Source organism: Cynara cardunculus (genome assembly GCF_001531365.2).
Source record: "Cynara cardunculus var. scolymus isolate 2C chromosome LG 1, CcrdV1, whole genome shotgun sequence".
NCBI classification, from domain to species: domain Eukaryota; kingdom Viridiplantae; phylum Streptophyta; class Magnoliopsida; order Asterales; family Asteraceae; genus Cynara; species Cynara cardunculus.
In genome coordinates, this window is record NC_037528.1 from 15,457,178 (window position 1) to 15,476,475 (window position 19,298).

At 36.2% G+C, this 19,298-nt stretch overlaps 2 protein-coding genes across 2 annotated transcripts in view; both read right to left on the reverse strand.

Annotated features, from left to right (window-relative positions):
* Positions 1–2,438: 2,438 nt before the first annotated feature.
* Positions 2,439–11,666, reverse strand: LOC112521750 (COMPASS-like H3K4 histone methylase component WDR5A). The gene is made up of 2 exons (XM_025130749.1): positions 10,916–11,666; positions 2,439–3,039 (listed from the first exon to the last, which is right to left on the reverse strand). Exons 1-2 carry the CDS (start codon positions 11,573–11,575, stop codon positions 2,704–2,706), a joined length of 996 nt encoding a protein of 331 aa, XP_024986517.1. The 5' UTR covers positions 11,576–11,666; the 3' UTR covers positions 2,439–2,703.
* A 1,738-nt stretch (positions 11,667–13,404) lies between these two features.
* LOC112513635 (phosphoenolpyruvate carboxykinase (ATP)) overlaps positions 13,405–19,298 on the reverse strand; it is an 8,410-nt gene continuing 2,516 nt past the window's right edge. The window contains exons 3-13 of the mRNA XM_025119965.1: positions 17,446–17,624; positions 17,193–17,346; positions 16,981–17,065; positions 16,074–16,174; positions 15,562–15,860; positions 15,185–15,358; positions 15,029–15,094; positions 14,328–14,506; positions 14,071–14,240; positions 13,811–13,979; positions 13,405–13,722 (exon numbers count right to left, since the gene is read on the reverse strand). Coding sequence (XP_024975733.1) covers positions 13,579–13,722; positions 13,811–13,979; positions 14,071–14,240; positions 14,328–14,506; positions 15,029–15,094; positions 15,185–15,358; positions 15,562–15,860; positions 16,074–16,174; positions 16,981–17,065; positions 17,193–17,346; positions 17,446–17,624 — 1,720 coding nt within the window. The 3' untranslated portion in view covers positions 13,405–13,578. The remainder of the gene's footprint in view (positions 13,723–13,810; positions 13,980–14,070; positions 14,241–14,327; positions 14,507–15,028; positions 15,095–15,184; positions 15,359–15,561; positions 15,861–16,073; positions 16,175–16,980; positions 17,066–17,192; positions 17,347–17,445; positions 17,625–19,298) is intronic.

A 19,298-nucleotide genomic window follows, 5' to 3' on the forward strand; every position in this document is an offset into this window, starting at 1 on the left:
GCCGAACGGTTCATGAACGGTTCGCTGAACATTCGGTTCGTTTACAGCCCTATCAGTACTATAAAAAACATATTTTTTGTAATTATTTTTAAATGTATATTATACTATATTTATTATATGGTGCCACCGTTTGAAAAAAAAATTTGGGTCCGTCCCTGCTTTAACTCATCTTACAGCATTATAATAAAAATTGATTTTATAAAACGTTTGCATATCTAAGTGTCCTAGTAAAATACTTTATAAAATTTAAGTTTATAGGACTAAACTATAAATTGTCTTATCTATGTTACAATAAGTTTATAAAAGACTTGTGGACATTGTAACAAGTTCTTTAAGAACTTTTTTAAAATAAAGGGATATATTAGCTAGTTTACAGGACAGTTGTGTATATATGAAATTTTTGAAATAGTATTCTATAAAATAGTTAATACAGCCCTTTATTTGAAAAATGACTTAAAAACTTGTTGAAAAAACTAAAGCATCTTATAAATCTATTGTAACATTTTTAGGCAAATTGATTACTGATTCGGTTGAAATTATAGAACATTCTTTGGTTTATTTCTACAAAATTAAATCCTATAAAATATTTTCTTAGGAGTTAGGACATTCAAATATTTTTGAACGTCCTATAAAATCAATTTTATTATAATATAACTCATGAAGTTATAATCAAACAAACGTTTCAATAATTATAAAAAATGTTTATTTTATTTTAAAAATCATCGATATTATTATTTATAAGTTTAAGCATTGTTGTGGTCAATGTTGTTTTTGACTTTTGTACAACTCTCGCTCTCAAATCGTTTGTAGAAACAAGTTATTGTTTGTCGTGGAAATCACATACAGCGCCAAAAATCTTGTCATCATGATGGACGCAGGTCAAAACGCTGGCGACCATAATCTTACAAATACAATTTCGCCCCTCAAACATTAATACATCTACATTTTCGCCCTTATTGTCTTCAATTATTACTTTCTCATCCCATCAAAGGTTATTTTGGTTTTGTTGATCCACTGCACCATCAATTTCAAACAGTAGAAAACAAATCAAGAAAAGTATATTGATTTTTCTTTTTCTTTTTCTTTTATCTTATATATTTTGCTTTGCATGATTGAATTTGGTGAACATTTTGAAATAATTAACTTAGGATTCTTTGCATCTTGAATAAATAATTTTTTTTTTAAAAAAACATTTATTTTATATTTTATTAGTCCTATTTTTTGGCTAACAACTGATATTTTGAGAACAAAAAAACAATCAACATGTATTACACAGACTATTATTTAAAAATAAATGAATCATATATTTTTCATGTTAGACTCAGAAAAAAATATATATAAATAAACATATCAGCAATTAAACTGATATTTTTTTCCTACTCAAATAAGTGTATTACATGTTATATATGTGTATTATTTTTTAGTGAACAGATATAATTAAGAATTAATCTTTTATGACGTCAACAATTTATCGAAGCTTCGGTATCTAGAAGCAATTGACATTATAACTTTATATGATTTGTCTTTTATAGTTGAACGATCTACAAAGATTCTCCAACCGCATTCAATTGATTTTGACAATTAATCATGATATTTTGTACATAACCCTCAAAGTTTCCAATTTCACAAATCAACCACAGGTTATGTGTCGATAGGTCAAATTATAGGGGCCAATGAATGGTGGTTTCCAAATGTAACAGTTACACTGACACCCACCAATAATATGTCGTGTTACATGTGGGTACACAATCAATCAATTATTGCAAATTGAACACAAATTTATGGTTAAATAAACATATACCAGTTTCACTTTAATTTAAATACTTTTATTTTAAAATAATATTTAATTCTAAAGAAAAATAAAAATAGAATAAGTTGAAGAAAGAAATATATTATATTAATGGTTGAAAACATTAAAGAATTACAAGATTCACATCTAAAAAGGATTCTAGAAGGAGGGAAAAGGGACACCCCCAATAATTTGAGGCTTTTGTCATGGACTGATTTAAAAAGTTCAAAGGCCTTATGCTTTCTAGATTTTTGTAATCAATGAGGTCACTGTAGGTGTAAGATTGGGTTTTCTTGAAAATAACTCCATTCAATTTCTTTCTTTTTTTTTTTTCAAACAATCTAAACACCATTTACTAAATACTTACTTGGTAAGCGTTTACTGAATAAATTTCATCATGAGAATAACAAAAAATCTTACCGGGTAAGAGCGACGTGAGAATGACGACTCTTACCCAGTAAATTGTTGCATTCGATATGTTTTGATGTACTAAAAGCTTACGCACCAAAATAAATCATAGTGTTGACTCATAACCTACAATTTAAAACCAATTTCAACTCCATTACAAAGGAGCCTTAGTGAAGATGATTGTTGATCTACAAGAACTCCAAACACAAAAATGAAGGTTTAAGATGGCAAACTAGAATATATCAATAAATAATGTTTCCCAGTTTAGATATGGTTTTCAAGATAAAAGAAAAAGGCAAAAAGGGTTGAAAGAAGGAGAGCAACTGTGAGTAGTTGTTGATAATGAAGCTACAAAATATTACCATTAACCACTTTCACTTGATGAACCAAAAGAATCCAACTAAAAACTACACAATCTGCATGCTAAAAAAAAACTAGAGCTCCATCAATGGCACTTTTGAAAGAGAGGGCCAAAGAAACATATATAAAACCATAATGCTGTCTTACTACTGTTTTTTTATTTCAATGGCATCGGTCTGACCTTCCGGTTTGAGAACCTCCTGAGTCCAGATCTTAACTGTTTTGTCGTTTTCAAGGGCCCCTGAAGCGATCATGTTCTCGGTTGGGTGACAAGCAACTGTTATCACAGCATCCGTGTGACCTTCCAATTTCTGGACTATTTTTCTTGTCTGAAGTTCCCATAAGTATACGCAATTGTCCTCCGAACCACTGACAATGTATTTGCCGTTGGTGATGGAAAATGCTGACGAGATGCAGTACTTAGAGTTGGTGTGGCCAGTGTAAGTCTTCAAGAACTTGCCAGTTGAGAAGTTCCATAATCTCTGCATCAAGAATATCACAAAATAAGAGGACATTATTTTACAAAACAAAGTAGTGAACGAATTAATTCGTTCATGAGCATCACATGTGCATCATCCAAGTCATCTGGTATAGGTTTTATCAAAGAATTTACTTTATTTACATATATATATATATATATAGGCGAAGGATCATGTGAGAAGGAGAGTTAAGATGAAAAGCGTAAGAAGGAAATTGGACCCTTGATCACCTTTAATACCAAACCTACCCATGAATGCGCTTGATATGGGGATTGATCCGGTTGGTGCATGTGATCTTAGTGCATCTCATCCTAATGTGCATCCAAGGGTGTAGATCCCTTCTTATGCTTCTCACCTTAACTCTTCTTCTCACCGGAATCCAACCCAATCAAGACGAAGGATCGTGTGAGAATAGGAGTTAAGGTGAGAAGTGTAAGAACGGATTTGGACCCTTGATCACTTTTAATTAGTGTTGATCTAATGTTTTGTATCAAGTCCCAAAATAACCCATGAATTAGCTTAGAAGGATATTTTCAATTGATCTTCAATTAGGATTGATTCAACGGTAGAGATCTCTTCTTACCCTTCTCACGAAAACTACTTTTGATATACATACATGTAACATGTGTGTATCACCTCCTTTTTCTCCAAGACCTCTCCCTATACAAATAGTGCTTAACCCCTAACCCACAATGAACCAAGAAATGATATTCTGTATTTTTCTCTCTTTTCTCTGGGAATCTTCTCCTGGAGCTCTCTTCTCTTTCTTTTCATCTTATCATACTTTTCACTGGAAGAATGAAATCCTAGTTGTGTCAACACGATTAAGAAAATAATATCACAAAGTAAAGCACAACAGAAAGACTATCGGTCTTTATTTTATTTGTTTAACCGCATTATAGAGTAGTTCTTTTTATTGTCAATGAATGATATAGCCAATCCTTATAAAATGGTTTAATCAAGTCTTTTTCGGATTCTTGCCATTTGTGAGAGTGAGCTTATCATTTTTAATGTGTTGTATTATTTGTTTGTGAATCAGGTGTAGTGGAGTTCCTGAACGAAAAACTATGTTTGCATGAACCTGTTCATAGTTAAAATTGATTTCGTATGAAAAACCCTATCATAAGCTGAATAGGAAAACATAAGATATAGATTCTAGTATTTTTTTTGTTTTTCGTTTATGCCAAACTGAGAGGGAGACTTGAGTATAAGGGATTCCACGACACTCGAGGCATCTTGGAGAGTGAGAAATAGACAATCAAGTCAATGATTTCCAAGGTAGTTAACTAGATCCAACAATTTGAAAGTTAACGGATTAGGGAATTACCGTTGTTGATGAACATTTGACAAAGTTAAGCATTGCCTATGACTTTGTGTAGGCAGTAGATCTCATAGCTAGAGGTTTAGGTGAAATAGGAACCCTAACAACATCCGTTTCAAATTTGCATGGATCTCATACCTTTGGTATTACTCGATACCGAACTCATGTGTTGGACTATCTGGTTGCCAAATTCAATGGTGTCTCATTATTGAACAAACCTTCCTCACCCACCAATTCAATTATGCTCATACATTAACACTAATGATTGGAGATATCATTATTTCTTAATTGTTTCCAGATACAGCATTCATTAGGATATTGCTTTACTTTTTGCCTATATTCAAACACGAAACAGGAGCTTCTAAGTGTTATCTTGGGCATATTCAAGGGGAGGAGAATAGCTAAGAGAGGGGAATGTCAACAGAGAAATGTAACTCCAATTAAGCATGCTCCTTTCAATCAGCCCCAGCATCTACAATCCTTTTAGGATATGCCTTGTAATTTCTCATAATCCCTAAGTCGGTAGATTTATTTTCACTTAGCCATTTTTCATAATTATCATCGATTTGGTGCCACAACCCTTTTACATTTCATAATTATCCGGACGGGTGCATTTTAACGGTACCAATGGGAAAGTAAAAGCGGCCAATTATGAGGTGAGAGAAACTCAAAGAGTTTAATATTGACTCAATTCAGAACCATAGCTGAAGGTACACTATGTGAGCAATTCGTAGCAGTGAAACAGGGACGGTTGCCGAGTATAAACTGAAGTTTGTATCATTGGCAGTCCCATTGGACGAAATTGCCGAGGAACCTAAGTGAGCAGTTTATAAATGGACTGGGTCCGGAAATTAGAGCGGAGGTGCAGCTGTATGCTCCGGTTGGACTCAAGTACTCAACAAGACTAGAGGTTGCTTTGTTGGTAGAAGAACGATATAGAACGATTCAGTGTGGAAGAACGTCAAAAGGTATGGCCATCATTCAACGATCTTATAACGGTAGGGGAGAGGGAAGAGCGAATATAGGGGGTTTTTAAAAGAGGGTAAATAGGAGCAAATTCCAAAAATTAACCGACAAAGAACTGCAACCAAAGAGACAGCAGGGACTATGCTATAGATGTGAGGAAAAATACACTCTCAATCACTGTTGTAAGAGGAAAGAATTGAGTGGTGCTAGCAGTGCAAGAGGCAGCAGAAGAGACGGGATGGTGGGGATGAAACGAGTAATGCAATGTGGCAAAGAACATGGGGTAGAGGTGTCGTTGAATTAGGTAGCGGTATTTACTGCTCCCAAAACAATGAATTTAGAAGGATTAATAGGGAGTCAGAAGGTGCTGGTGCTTACTGATAGGAGCATAACACAATTTATTTTCAATTAGGTTGGTCAAAAGGGTGGGACTGTCAATTTGGCCAACAGAAGGATACAACATTTCAATCGGGGCAGGAGATGCAGTGAAAGCACAGGAAGTATGCAAGGGGTGAAGATTTGGATGCAAGGAATTGAGACTCAAGATTATCTCTTACCATGTAATTCTGGGGATTCAGTGATTAGCTTCATTGTGGCCAACGTAAGTGGGCTGGCAAACACAAATTATGAAATTTAATAGGGGAGGAGAACAAGTGAGATTGGAAGGGGATATGTCCTTAGGAAGGTTGTCAGTTTTGCTGAAAGCAATGTTGAAGATGATACGATAAGAGGAACAAGGAATCTTGATAGAATTGAAGCACTTGGAAGAGAACAGCGTAAAACAAGATGATTATCCTGGCGGAGTTTTGGAGGTGTTGAAGACATTTAGGTGCCGTTTACCAAACGCTTACCCGGGTAAGCGCTTACCAAGTCACTTTACTTTACCGGATGAATATGACAAGGACTAAAAATCTTATCCGGTAAGGGCGAAGGCAAGAATCGAGAGCCTTACCCGGTAAGTGAGGACGAGGACTCTTACCATGGTTAGCGCTTACCGGGATAAATTGTTGCATACGATGTGTTTTAGTGAAAAAATCTTACCCGGTAAGTAAGCGATAATGTTGAATTTTACCAGTAAGTGCTTACCGGGTAACTATTTAGGTAAACGGCCCCTTAGTCTGCGTTTGGTACATGGGACAAGATGGGACAGGACAAATATCACTGTCCCATGTTTGGCACGACATGGAACAAGACAAAAAACTCACTGTGCTATGTTTGGCGCGACATGGGACAGGGACAGGGACAAGAACCAGGACTGGATGGGACAAGGATGAGACAGAAACTAAATTACTAATGTACATATAACCCTAATATAGTATTTGTTTTAACGGTCACTGTCCATCATCGTCGCCACGGCCGCCGACGACGACCACCATCGGCCACCTCCCCTACTACAAACCTCCACCATCACCTGCACAACCAATGTCGACCGCCTCCACCATAACCACCACTATCACCGCCCACCACTATATCTTCCTTCAACACGTCAGCCACAACTACCTCATCCACCATTGTCGGCTGCTGCCACCTCCATTGTCCACCATCTTCACATCCGCCACAATTACCATCGTCCACCAAACACTACCGCCTCTACCTCCACCACCATTGTGGTTGCAACTACCTCCACTATGCCTCTTATCCACCATCTTTACATCCTCCACAGTCACTGTTGTCCACCACCATCGGCTAACCGGTACCACCTCTACCTCAACCACATCAGAGACAACTACCTCCTCCTCCGCTACCGACATCCACCATCTTCACATCCTCCACAATCATGTTGTCTACCACTCACCACCGCCTCTACCTCCACATCACCTCCACCAGTTCATAACGATCTTCCAAACCGAATAAAACATAGTTTTTCCTTTGTATGAACCGGGATTTTTCCGAACTACCATTAATTAGATCAAATTCTTCATTCAAATGTGGTATTATTATTATACATGTATGTACTTATGTATATGAAAATTGTTGTAATTGTTTATAAATTGAATTATTTAAATATTACTTGATTTGTGTCCTTTATAACTATTATATGATATACAAAATCGATGATTAAATTTTAGAGGCGACTTGTCTAGTCTTGTCCTATCCAGCCCTAGTCGTACCAACCACCAGACAAACAACTTGTCCTGCCCAGTCTTGCCCAGTCTTGTCCTGTCTAGTCCTGTCCAGTCCTACCCTCTTGTCGTGTCCAGTTCTGTCTACTCGAAGCATGTTTGCATACCAAATGCTATCTTACGTTGTGTTCTCGAAATCTTTTTTACGAAGAAAAGGAAAGGGAGGGAAAGGGGAGGAAAGTAAAAAAAACTCATGTTCTTGAAACTCTTTTAGGAGAGAAAGGAAAGGAAAGGTAAGCAAAATAATGATACTTTCATCCCAATGTGGGAGGAAAAGGAAGGGAAGAAAAGGAAAGAAATAGGAGCCCTTTTAAAAAATTATTAAAATTAAAATATTACCCAATGTTTCATTCTAATGGATATAGTTTTAAAGGGTATATTAATATAAATGGCATCTTTCCTTTCTTTTCTCTCTGTTTAAGAACACGAAAAATTATTTTCTTTCTTTTCTTCTCCTTCCCTTTTGAGAACACAAATAAAAATATTCTTTTCTTTCTTGTCCCTCCCTTTCTTTTCCTTCCATTTCTTTTCTTTTCTCCTCAAATTTGAGAACACAGCGTTAAAGACATATTTCAATGTCCAAAGGGGTTATCACCAAAGCAGGGAAAGGAACATGGCACTGTGTTGATAGAAGGGGTAGAACGGGTGAATATTCGTCCCTACAGGTACCCGTTGTACCAAAATGATGGAATCAAGAAAATAGTGAAGGAAATACTGGAGTCGGGAATCATTAAACACAGTCACATTGCGTTACCAAGCTTGGTGCTTTAAGAACTGGATGTCATGAAATCAGAATGTGCAAGGAGGATATACACAAAATGACATTTCGAACTCATGAAGGGCATTACGAGTTCTTAGTGCTAAGTGGGGGGCAGTGTTGATGCAGAATCAACACATAGCTTTCCATAGTCAAGTTTTGGGAGGTTATCAGGAAGGAGGTAGGGGAGGATATGGTGTTGGGAAAAATTAGGGAGGAATTGTTGGTAGGGACAACATGGCATAAAGGTTTTGTTGTGCGGGTTGTGATGGTAGAAATATCACTTGGTGTCATCTCAAACTCCTTCCTTTTTGCTCCTTTGTCTTGGAACATTTTAATAATTCTCCATTGGGGGACCACTAAGGGGAACAAAGAACTTTATAAGGGGTAGCAGCTATACTATTCCGGATTGGGATGAGATCATATATTAAGAATTTTGTCAGGAGTAGTTCCATTTGCCAGAAAAACAATATTTTGGGTGGCTCACCGGTGAGATTGTTACAACCTCTAGCATTAGCGAAGTAATTTTGGGATGAATTGACTATGGACTTTGTAAAAGATCTACCAAAGTCAAATGGGATGGACAAGACGGTGAATAGGCTAAGCAAGTTTTCTCACTTTATGCCTTCAAAACATCCAGTCCATGCACATCAAGTTGCAACGGCGTTTATTAAAGAGGTTGTACGTTTGCATGAGTATCAGAATCAGTAATTATGGATAAAGACAGGTTTTCTTGAGCCGATTTTGGAAGGAGATTTTTAGGTTACAAGTGACAAAGTTATGTTTCTCTACGGCATATCATCCACAACTGAATGGCCAATCAGAGGTAGTGAATCGTTGCTTAGAACAGTATCTAGGGTGTTTTGTCTCAGATAAACCGAAGTAGTGGCATAGATAGTTGGCGTGGAATGAGTATTGGTATGATACAACATTTCACTATCCACTAAATGGTTTCCCTTTTAAAGCTTTATATAGACAGAAACCGCCAACCAAGGAATTGTTATTGGAAAGGGATAAAATGGATTAATGATGCATTTGATCAGTGCCCAGCAGAAAATGGTTTAGCGGGCCAATAAACATTAAAAGGATGATTCTTTTGAAGTGGAGACATGGTGTTTATCACGACAATACCCCCCCCCCCCAAAGAGTACAGTTTACGTATTATACTCTGTAATTCTCAGATCCCTGACTTCCACCTTGAGGACAAGATGCATTTTGACCTCGCCCCTGGGGGGGTATTGTTAAGCCAAGAATACAGTTCATGTATTCTGCTCTGTAATTCCCACTGTTACTAATACCCTATGTTGATAGTTAAAAACAAAGCTTTCATATTCAATTGGTTTTATCCCATTCTTCTATGCTATGGAACAGGAATAGTAAAAACAAAAAAACGATCATTATTAGTGCCTGTTTGATCATAACTCCAGATTCGTACAAACTCAAGGCGGAACTCTTATGCTAGTTTACACAGAGTACTAATTGCATAGTAAGCAAGTTCAAAATTTTCTCCAAACTACGTAGAAACTCAAGGGATCAGCTAACAAAATCAGTGAAACAAGAACTGAGGTAGGGTATAACAACATCGTGGCAATTGCAGATATCTCATAGATAATTGCTACAAACCTAGAATTACTTCCCTATCTCAAACAATTATTAACCACCCTCCTTAAAACAATCTTTGACACGATCAAGAAAACCATTATCCTACTCCATGCACTCAACCAAACAAGAAATAACACCCCTTCACTACCACTAATCCTTCTCTCTCATATGCATGTGTTTTCTACCTAGATTCATTACATCATCCACACTCCTGATCAGGAACCTTGCATTTTCATGATGAAGTTGCTCATTATTGGCAGTACAAAAACCTATGTTGCAAGGATATGGATATGGGGATGCACTGATGCAGGTGTGTGATAAATTGATAGCGGGATTTAGAGGTACTAAAAATTTGAGGATATGGGGGTGCATTTATATATCTATATACACATAGAGGGAGGTTCAGGAGAAAACCCCCCAAAAAGAAGCTGAGTAACACAGTAGTAACCATTCATCTGGATGGTATGCACATGTGCATACAGGTAATTGAAGTTGTTTCTTGGTTTTTATGCACGTGCGCATGTTATGCACATAGGCATACCGGACAAATTGCTTACAAATTACTTCTATGCACGTGTGCTTATCGTCCAGATTAACGGTTACCAGGGTGTTCCTCAGTTTTTCATTTTTTGTGGTTTTCCCCTGAACCTAACCCTATGTGCATATATTAAGCAAACCTAAAACCATACTCTTAAAAGAAATAAGCTATTTTTTTCTCTTTCACATACATAAGACTTGAGCTTGTCCCTGCTTTTACCCTCTGTTTTTTATTACAGACAAGAATTATGTTACACTAAGTCTATTCTCACACAATTTCTTCAAAGACTTCATACTAAAAAACTGCCAATATCAATTAGAAATCCAAGAACTACCATCATCAAACATTCTATCTTTATCAGAATTTCCTATCTTTTCACAAAAATGTGACCACGAATGAGACTGTAATAAGGCTAAAGCACATATGAATGACCATTAAGGACACATAACATAATCAAAGGATTAAACAATCAGTTCCTATTCAAATTTTAAAGTATAATTGCACGAAGTTTAAAAACACGTCTTTAAGTGTCATAACTGATTGCAGAAAGAAAGGAATAAGAATTCACTCACCAGTGTACTATCCAGTGTCCCTACAAGGATGAACTTTCCATTGGGCGAAAACTTGACAAAGCTAACAGGGGGGTTCTCGTCATCAATCAGAGTCTTCATACAATGCCCTGTGGAGGCATCCCAAATCCTGCACAACCCATCGTAACTACTGGACACGATTAACGTTCCATCGCGATTAAAGTTAACAGCAGTTACGGGATCAGAATGCGCCGGAAGCACCTTCAAGCACTTGCCAGTTTTGACGTCCCAAACCCTAACCGTCTCATCGAAGGAACCGGAGACGATCATGTTGGATTGAGGGTTGTAATTTACACAGAAGACATAGTTTGTGTGTCCCGATAGGGTTTTGACGAGTACGCCAGTGGATACATCCCAGAGGCGGACAGTCTTGTCATCGGAAGCAGTGGCAAGGTAACGAGCGTCGGAAGAGAATGCGACGTCTGAGATTCCTTGTTCGTGGCCGATGAATTCTTGGAGAGGAGATCCATCGGAGGTGGACCAGGTGCGAGCGGTCTTGTCGGCGGAACAGGTGGCGATGAGTTTGCCATCCTCGGAGAATTTGACACTGGAGATGGCACGCTTGTGGCCTGTAAGAGTTTGTTTTAGCTTGTAGGGTTGGGGCATGGAGGTGCTGTTATCGGGTTCTTCCGATGATGCCATTTTTGCGGAGTGGTGGCTGGGCTGCAGGTTTTCCAAACTTGGTATTTGCAACTCTCACCCCACCTCCACACTATGTCAGAATTCCGAGGGAGTAAAATATTGGAACGATAAATATACCAAATTTCGGTCGGCCGGCTGTTTTTACCTGTTAAATTGAATTAATTCCACACATTTCACCAGATTTGTTCCATTATACCCAACGAATTCAATTCCATTTCTATTCTATTCTATTCTATTTTTTAAATAAATAAAAATTATTCATATCTTCTTTACTTGATTTATCCAAACTCATATGACCTCCATCCGACCCATCATCATCGAGATGCCAACCACAACCATTGTGAATCACCGACGACCACCATCGTCATAAAAAGGGTATTTTTGGTCATTTACTGTTTATTCATTCCAATTTCAAAGATACATCCTACCAACTATACAGGTAGATTTTAAATTATTTAACAGATTTCATTCCAATTTATTTCCATCAAATGCAAGATCAAATTTCATTCCAATTTATTTCCATCAAATGCAAGATCAAATTTCATTCCAATTCATCTTAGTCAAATTTTATTTTTTGACAGACTCCATTCCTCTAGAAAACATTTTACGAACCAAATGTCGAGTAAGGTTGTTAGGTGTAGAATGTTTTTGCGTAGGAGCATGTGAGCAAAGTCCACCGAGCATTCATCCAAAGGAACCCATGTAATAAAACTAGTTGTGTATCCGCGCAATGCGGCGGGAGCCATGAATTTTAACGATTTTGAAGTTCCACTGGTTTTATAAGATAAGATTTAACGATGATATATGTTACACTTGGTTTTTACATATTAATACAATTTGAATAAATAAGAGTTATGGTTCCAATTACAGACTATCGATGAAAAAAATTGTATGACAGTTTAAAATCCAATATATTTAAACGACTCCACAAATATGTTCGATTTACACCAAGAGCAAAGAACCAAGAAACTTGAGTTTTAAGATAAACACTCAAAACCAATAAAAAAAAACTACAAATTTGACAGATCATAAGTCAAAGACCAAAAAAGATGGGTTTTAGAATGAAATTTCAACTGCTTACCCTCTTTCTTGTTCAGAAACTCAGATTAAGGTTGAATTAATACATGTATATATATATTTCAAAAAAACCCAAGAACATATTAATTCAAAACATATTATACAGTGCAATTTAGACAGCCTAACCCCAAAATATATAGTATATATATAAATAAATAACTATAAAAGTATAAATCGTAAATATTAAAAATATCTTTTCACAATATATATAATATATAATAATATAATTAAGTCAAAAACTATTCAATATTGGACTCATTTCGAATGTATTAACGAGACGATTATAATGGTGTAACTTGTTAAAATAAAAATGTATTTTTTAAACATGTTTTAATTGATATACGATTATGTATGTTAATTTGATAAAGATTTAAAATGAAACATTTAAAAGTAAAGGACGTAAAATAAATTAATTAATTAATTATAGAGGTATAAAGTGTAAATTTAAAATTATAATTTTAAAAAAAAATCGGTTGTGAGGAGAGGAGGGGGTGAAAAAGTGAGTATAAAGGGTATTTTGATCATTTAGAATTTTAAGACTTTAAGACTTCTGTTAAATTTGCTTAATAAGATATTACAGATATTGTTATTTTGAGCAAAACTTATTACTAGGAACAAGACATCTCAGGAATGACTTGATGGTTGAGGTTAGTGGAAGGTTTTAAGTATGCCTCTGTTTCAAATTTGAACAAACAAAGTCATTTCGTCTTTTGCCCGAAAATGGATGTTTTTATAATAAAGACCAGCCAAAATGGGAAGTGAAGAGCTTTTTTGATTAGATATAAACCTTAAAACCCAAGTACAAAATGGCAATAACTGCTACTCTAAAAGCAATTAAACACATACAACTAGATTAATATACATCTGTTGCATGTTATTGATCATTTCTGTAGCCACTCGCTTCTTTCTTCAACACAACAGATACATTAAAAGTTGGGACCAGCAGCAACAATTTCCTCAGTCAGCTTAGCATCCTTTCCAATTTTGTGGTTCATAAACACCTCAAAATTGTTCTTGAACAGCCCAGCCAACTTCAGCAGAGTCTCCTTATACGCCTTCTTGTTCGACCACTGCGTTTCATCCCACATCAAGATTCGGAACCAAAGATATATATACAATCAATCTTTGAATAAAGAGAGAGATGATGAGCCAACTTACAGTGTTCACTGGATCAAGAATATCTGAAGGCACACCCTCGACCTCCGTTGGGATCTCCAGCCCAAACACTTCGGTTTTCTTGTAGTTTGCAGTCAAGAGTTTTCCGGAATGAATGGCATCTATGATTTTCCTAGTGTATGCCAACTTCATACGGCTCCCAGCACCATAGCTACACACAACAGGGACTCGATAAGCATCTATGGAATACATGAAAAACATTCCGTAACACAGTTATGTTTGTATTTTAGTATTTTACACACCTGCCGCCTGACCAGCCGGTGTTAACAAGCCATCCGGTAGCACCATGTTTCTCCATTTTGGAAGCAAGCATTGCGGCATATTTTGTGGGATGTAACATGATGAATGCTGCGCCAAAGCAGGCTGAAAATGTTGCACGTGGCTCCTTTACACCCTCCTCGGTGCCGGCCACCTAAATATATACGTTTACACGTCAATTTATTTATGAATCCTACAAGCCATGGATTTTGAACCAAGTGAAACTTTAAAGAGTTCATACCAGCGCAGTATAGCCACTGATGAAGTGATACATGGTCTGAGCAAGGTTTAACTTGCTCACTGGTGGGAGTACACCAAATGCATCACATGCCAAGAGAATAACATTCTTCGGGTGTGGACCAACACATGGGATCTTGGCATTGGGGATGTACTCGATGGGGTATGCTGCACGAGTATTCTCTGCATCACAAGGAAAAGGAAGTATGAAAATGGTTTCTTTTTTAAAACAATCTCCATTTCCAGGTCACCTGTCTCTAGAAAAATTCACTGAAACAGCCTATTTACCCCTTTTTTTTCCTGTAGTCGCTTCTATGTGTATTGTTGTTGCTTTCTCATATCTAGTTTCCCAAAATTTAGCACATTTGTCTCTCTCGTTCTAGTTTTATTGTTGTGGTTTACTCTTATCTAGTTTTCATTTGTTTTAACATATATGTTTTTCTCCCTTGGATACATTTTTCGTTAGCCAGGGGTTGTCAAGAAAACAGCCACTCTGTTCTTTAGGGTAGAGGATAGGCCGAAATACATCTCCCCTCCCCTCCCCTCCCCTCCCCTCCCCCAGAAAAAAGACCCTACCTCCGGGTGGGATATTCTGGACTCGTTCTGTTTGGTTTGGTTACATACCCGACTCAAAGTGGGATTTACTACGTTGGTTTGGTTTGGTCCAAAGAAAATTGAAGCAAAATAAAAATGATTGATGTCTACCTGTGACAGATTTGTCTAGATAATCCACCTCCCTAGTGTGCTCATCAAATACAACATTTTCCAGCACTGAAAGTATAACAAAAAAGAAACGAGTTTACATGTAAAATTCGAAGACGTTAGAAAACCTACAGATATAGAAAGTTAAAAGCACCATACCAGTCCCGAATTTAATGGCATTCCAGATATCAGGTTCTTTCTCCCTCGAAAGATCAATGCACTTGGCATAACAACCACCTTCGATATTTGACACACCCTTGTCACTCCAGCAATGCTCATCATCTCCAATCAAGTATCGGTTGTGATCAGTAGACAATGTTGTCTTTCCAGTACCTATTTTTTGAAGTAACAAACAGAATTTTATTAAAAACGATGAGAAAATGGAGCTACAATTAAACAACAGAATCATTGCCATCTTGTTGGAAATCAAATACAAGTCACAGAGAGAAAAAGGGGGTACGAATCCGGTGAGGCAGAGATTTGTGATGTGACCCATATATCAAATGATCCTCACCATTGATGATGAGGAGGCTTACCTGACAAACCAAAGAAGAGAGCAACATCTCCATCTTTGCCCATATTGCATCCAGAATGAAGGGAGAGGATTTGACGCATAGGCATGAGATAATGCATAACACCAAAGAGACCTTTCTTCATTTCCCCGGCGTACTGTGTGCCGAGGATGACCATTTCTCGTCTACCAAGATTTAAATCTATGCTAGTGGATGATGTCATGTAGTGTGTATAACGATTACAGGGAAACTGGCCAGCATTGTAAATAGTGAAGTCCGGAGTACCGAAATTCTCCAGCTCTTCAGGTGTGGGTCGGATGCACCTGCAACCTACCCAGTTATCCACACGCTTTTTTTTAACTAATTTGCACCATCATATTATCGCTCACCTTTACCTTTAGAAGTCACATTATTGAAAAGATAACATATTTGAAAAACATTAAACTTATCTGGAGGGGCTTTGACTTTTGCGTATCCGGGAATGGCAAATAGAAACACATAATATGAATCTGTATTTTTTCTTCTCATATACTTACATGTTGTGCATGAACAAAGAGTGGTAAGCTCTAGCAGACACAATTCGTACTTTGATTCGATTCTCTGGATCCCAGTTCAAGAATTGATCATTGACAAATACCTGAAAGTTCAATTAGGCAAACCATTAAGTGCCTACTCCCAGAAAGTAAAACTTTATTCAGGAAATTACTAGACCAAGAGGTGAACAAATCCATTTCTTTCTAATTAGGTTCTTCATATTTTACAGATGTAAAACATATGTCCTGGGCCACAAAGAAGCATATGCATACCTGTGCAATAAATCCCTAAGATGATATAAAAACCAAACAAAGCCGGTATATCTCACACAAAGATATATGCAAACTTGACCTCTACCGTAAAAAGTAAACCAGTTGTTTCCATGGACAATGTAATTACAGCAATGCAAATGGATAATTAATTGCTTCATGAAATGACAAAGATCGCCTCCCTAAAGGAGATCAATTTGGAACTTTCAAAGAAAGAGACAAAAAAAGATGCATCTATCCTTATCTCCACTCGCCAGTATCATCAATTCATGTCTATCATCTTCCATCCTTAATAATCACACTGTAGCCTATGCATCTTCCATCCTTAATAAAAGTGGGCACCTCATTTCTCTTCTTTATTGTTTTTCTTTTAAATACGATTACTTGAGGTGGATTTCTTTGTTTCAGATTTACATAGCTGATTGGACTTTTGTCTGAGATTAGCCATTTAGAAAAGAAAAATGTATTCAACTGTCTAAAACAGTAATAGAGCAACAAAGTCACGTCAGATTTTTAGTCCAGATGAGTAATTTGGCCACTGGAGAAGTTACAATCAAAATACCCATTTTGCTAAAAGAGTTAAACTTCATATCGAGTTTCGATCTCAGAATCAATAGTAAAAAGTAAAAAGAAGCTATACCTTGTCCAAGGAATTTAAGTAATCGACGGCTCTTTCTCTGTTAACCAAGAAGGTGTGCTCATCCATCTCGATATTCGGTGAACCCCTGTACCCATTTAAATTTACTCAACTTTCCAATTTATGATCAGAATCAATATGTGCAGAAAAACCATCGATTTCATTCTTTCAACCATACTCAACCAAATTTGAAGGGAGTGGATGGAAAAACATACTTTCCCCACCAGAGCTCATCCTCAGTGGTGTCATCCCTAACCACACGCTTATCCTTTGGAGAGCGACCAGTTTTGGCACCAGACAAGGTAGCCAATGCACCACTGGATGTTATGAACGACCCTTTCTCATACTTGATCGCCTGCTCATATAGCTCTGCACGTCATCATATATTTTATCAGAAACACAAAATTAGGGTTTTTTGGCATTGCGATCATCGTAATAGTTAGCAAAGTAAGTTTTAGAAATAATTACCGGCAGGAGAGAGATTGTAGAGGACATGGGTGAATTTGAGAGAACTGTCGCTGGCGGAGAATGTGGGGGCAAAATGGTGGTCAGGGGCGTGGGACACCCTGGGGGTTTCCGACTGTCTTGCCGGGTCTCCTCTTACCAACTTGGGTCCGGTTTCTCTAGTTAGCGACGCCAATGATGCACTGTAATAATCCAAAAGTAAAAAGTAACCTCAAAAATTTACCCCAATGTGAACCCAAAGCTTTTAAAGAAGGCCGAAAACACTTGCTATATTATTTTTCATGAATCAAGACAGGTGGAGTCACCTAGGGACATGAATCAATTTTTCAAGTCTATAACAAAAACTTGCTACATGTTTAAAAATATCAATTTATGAACCGAGTACTAGTAGATTTTATGTTTCTCGTATATTATTTTGAATTTGATATGTTCTTTTTTACTACGTGAAGAAAATTAAATGATAACAAATATTATTTAACAACTAATCTAGATTGAGAGTTAAAAAAAATTGTTTGACTATTTATTTGACATATAAAGATTAAAAAAACTAGTCATTTATCGACAAACTTAAGCTGAGATTTATAGAAAATGATATAAGAACATCATTTCTCAAAAGGGTGTTGTATGCACGTGCATGTATACATATGCATATATATGTTGCGACGAGGGATCGTGGAAGATGGAGAGTTAATGTTGGAAGCGTAAAAAGGGTATGGATTCTCGAACACCTTTAATCTCAAACTCATTCGTGAATCACACTTGATACGGGAATTGAAATGCACCTCATCAAGATGCATCTCATCATGACGTGCATCCATGGGTGAATATCCCTTCTTATACTTATCACAAGAACTCAATCTTATATATATACATACATATATATATATATATATATATATATAATTAATGATTTTGATATCACTATCTCTTAGAAACAAAACATGTTACCTTGAAGGAATAAAGTCATTAGCTTTGTACCATGTAAATTGGCATCAAATTTTCGGCATAAAAATTAACATGAATAGTAATAATTTCAAATAAAATAATTCTATTTTGATGAGGTATTTTTTATATTGATAACAACAATAAAAATAATCATAAACTTCTCATTTTTCTATTTATTATATATGCATGTATGCTAGGCCAATATACTTTGGACATTTTTCTTCATATATATAAACATTTTTTTTCTTTGAAGATTAGTATGTTGATTCTAAATGTTTTCCTATGGTATTAAAGTCGATATATCTAATCATTCTAGATTTCTAGAAATTCGATGCTCTCAACCAATCTATACTCTTCTAGCCCCTCTCATCCGTTTTTCCCTCTTGACTCTATGAGACAATTTGTACATGTCTACCCTCTATTTTTTCGGGAAAAAATGAGTTAAACTTTCACATCAACTAAATTTGAACTTGTCCAAAGCTCCTCTAAATGACATATAATGTATATGACATATATGTTTTAGCTGCCTATCTAACTTTTCTTTAAATATGTTTTTCTAAAACATAAAATAATAATCTCTGCATCACAAGTAAATTGTCAACATTTCTATTTTAATTTGTTCCAAAATAAGTTACCACATTCAAAAGTAAATTTCCACTTTCTCATTTTACCTTTAATGGAGAAACTATATGTTATCAGTGGTAAAAGTGTTACCATTTARTTAATTAAAAATTATAATAATTACAAATTTCTAAATTTACGTCTTACTTTTACTATAGACATTTATTTTAGAATTGAGAATTTTTGTTCTTAAAAAGGTACAATTTTTAAATAAAATAGAAATTAATTTGTAAATGTACTTTTTGAGGTGGGCTAATGGCACCCCTAAGGTTTACCAATGGCACCCCTAA

Bases quoted from the DNA above. Each gene is read 5' to 3' on its own strand.
- LOC112521750 (XM_025130749.1), bottom strand. From the start codon at position 11,575: ATGGCATCATCGGAAGAACCCGATAACAGCACCTCCATGCCCCAACCC. The intron at 3,040-10,915 runs GTGAGTGAATTC...TTCTTGATGCAG, and splicing joins GGACACTGGATAGTACACTG to AGATTATGGAACTTCTCAAC.